This window comes from Olea europaea, unplaced genomic scaffold, assembly GCF_002742605.1.
Source record: "Olea europaea var. sylvestris unplaced genomic scaffold, O_europaea_v1 scaffold2033, whole genome shotgun sequence".
Lineage (NCBI taxonomy): Eukaryota > Viridiplantae > Streptophyta > Magnoliopsida > Lamiales > Oleaceae > Olea > Olea europaea.
In genome coordinates this window covers 82801-84788 of record NW_019238230.1, presented here as the reverse complement: position 1 = coordinate 84788, position 1988 = coordinate 82801, and the positions used below count along the sequence as shown (strand labels likewise).

At 33.0% G+C, this 1988-nt stretch overlaps 1 protein-coding gene across 1 annotated transcript in view; it reads right to left on the bottom strand.

Annotated features, from left to right (window-relative positions):
• The window catches only part of LOC111379784 (ubiquitin-60S ribosomal protein L40), a 2723-nt gene extending 908 nt beyond the window's left edge, over positions 1 to 1815 (bottom strand). The window contains exons 1-3 of the mRNA XM_023003224.1: positions 1660 to 1815; positions 1480 to 1566; positions 1302 to 1404 (exon numbers count right to left, since the gene is read on the bottom strand). Of these exons, the coding sequence (XP_022858992.1) occupies positions 1302 to 1404; positions 1480 to 1566; positions 1660 to 1762 (293 nt within the window). The 5' untranslated portion in view covers positions 1763 to 1815. The remainder of the gene's footprint in view (positions 1 to 1301; positions 1405 to 1479; positions 1567 to 1659) is intronic.
• Positions 1816 to 1988: the final 173 nt, after the last annotated feature.

Below are 1988 nucleotides of genomic sequence, written 5' to 3'. Positions count from 1 at the left end.
CGTTTGAGCCACATTATTTGTAGAATAAGAATGAAAAATAGAGCCGTTATGGGGCCCCATACAAGAGATAAAAATTCAAAAATGGTGGTTTGATGTGATGGATAACGGTCTTATTTTTCATTTTAATGAGGTAAAAATGGAGCTCAAACAGGGCCTAAATATGAGTACTTTTTGTTATTTACTAATAATTTTGAATTAAAAATATATAATAGCTATACTAAGAAAGAAAAATGATTATCGTAGAGTGTCCAAAAAGTGTTGGTATCGACACATGTTTGATACGGACACGCTACCCTAGTTAGATTGTCCGTGCTATAGAGGCATCAAGGTAAATTATAGCATTTTGTTAGAATATCACGTATACAATCCCTATACTTAAGGGTCTAAGTCAACCAGAATATATGAAGTTACATTATGCTCCTACCTGATCAGCTTCCAGCACCCTAGATAAAAGCCCAACATGTATTCAAATGATAATCTTACTTGTCATAGAGTGGATAGGATAACAAAAGACATTGACCAGATAACTTGAGGGTCTGTTTTGGTTTTTGAATTTTCAAACATATAAAATAAGACTTGTAAAAAAACCAAGATTATAAAAGAAAATACCATATTTTGTATGTTTGACAAGTCATCTGAGCTTAGAAGTATGACAAACGGCATAAGTCGAGAACCATTATGTTAAGAAGTCCATTAAAAGCTAGATCTGTAATTATGATCAGCTTCATGTACACACATACAATTATTAATTCCTTTCTGGTTAATGAATGGAACCACTGTGGTGCATCACTGCTAGTAAATTTGTAACTATACTATGTTACCCTTTTTTTAAATTCCCCTACTATGCTTCATATAAATAGGAAATCTGTTTCTAATATAGTGCACAACACATCAGTGGCATATCAGAGATTTTTATCTACCAATTGCATCATTTAAGACGTGAATATTTTTTCTGTTAGTGTCACGTTAAACGACAAATTTTCAAATTATACATATTCATACAAAATCCTAGTGAAAAATAAATAAATTCTAGATACATTTCCACTCTGCTCACAAACAGAAAGACAGCAAAAATGATGCATCCCAGGAGATTTAATGTTACAAGCAGCATTTAAAAGTAGAATATAATAGGTTATGAATCTTTTCCTTCTTTCAACACAATTCTATTGCACAATCATTAAAAAAAATAATAAATAAATAAAACTAAGAATAGCAACAGCAAATGTAGCTGTATAAACTAATGCAATTATTCATCGACATAAAAACAACCAATTATAAGCCGTTTTCATCGAAGAACTTACTTGCGGCAGATCATCTTATCTTGGTTATACTTCCTAGCCAAAGCCATCAACGACGGCTCAATAATACCTCCACGCAGCCTGAGAACCAAATGCAAAGTCGACTCTACAGAGACAAATTTTCAATCATAAATACCAATCCGAATCCAGAAAGGAACAAATCTTGATGCTTAAAATTCACCTTTCTGAATATTGTAATCAGCAAGGGTGCGGCCATCTTCCAGCTGCTTTCCAGCAAATATCAATCGCTGCTGATCCGGGGGAATTCCTAAAAATATCGAAATTATTAAAAAATACAAAATGATACATAAGTTAAACAAATGAATGAATTACGATTATTCGACAAAAAAAAAAAAAATACCTTCTTTGTCTTGAATTTTGGCTTTGACATTGTCAATAGTATCGCTCGACTCGACCTCGAGCGTTATGGTTTTCCCGGTGAGCGTTTTCACGAAGATCTGCATTTTCCTCGTCGGCGCTGTACTTTCTGATGCAAAAATATTTTTCTGGTTAGCGTACGTTTATATAGATAGGCACCATTAGGGTTTTATTGTGGGATTGGGCCACACTGGTTACCAGGTGATATGTCAAATATGGGCCCATAAAAGCTCTTCTATGTATTGGGCTTTCTTAGCATTTGATTCAGATAAGGAATATATATATATATATATATATATATATATATATATA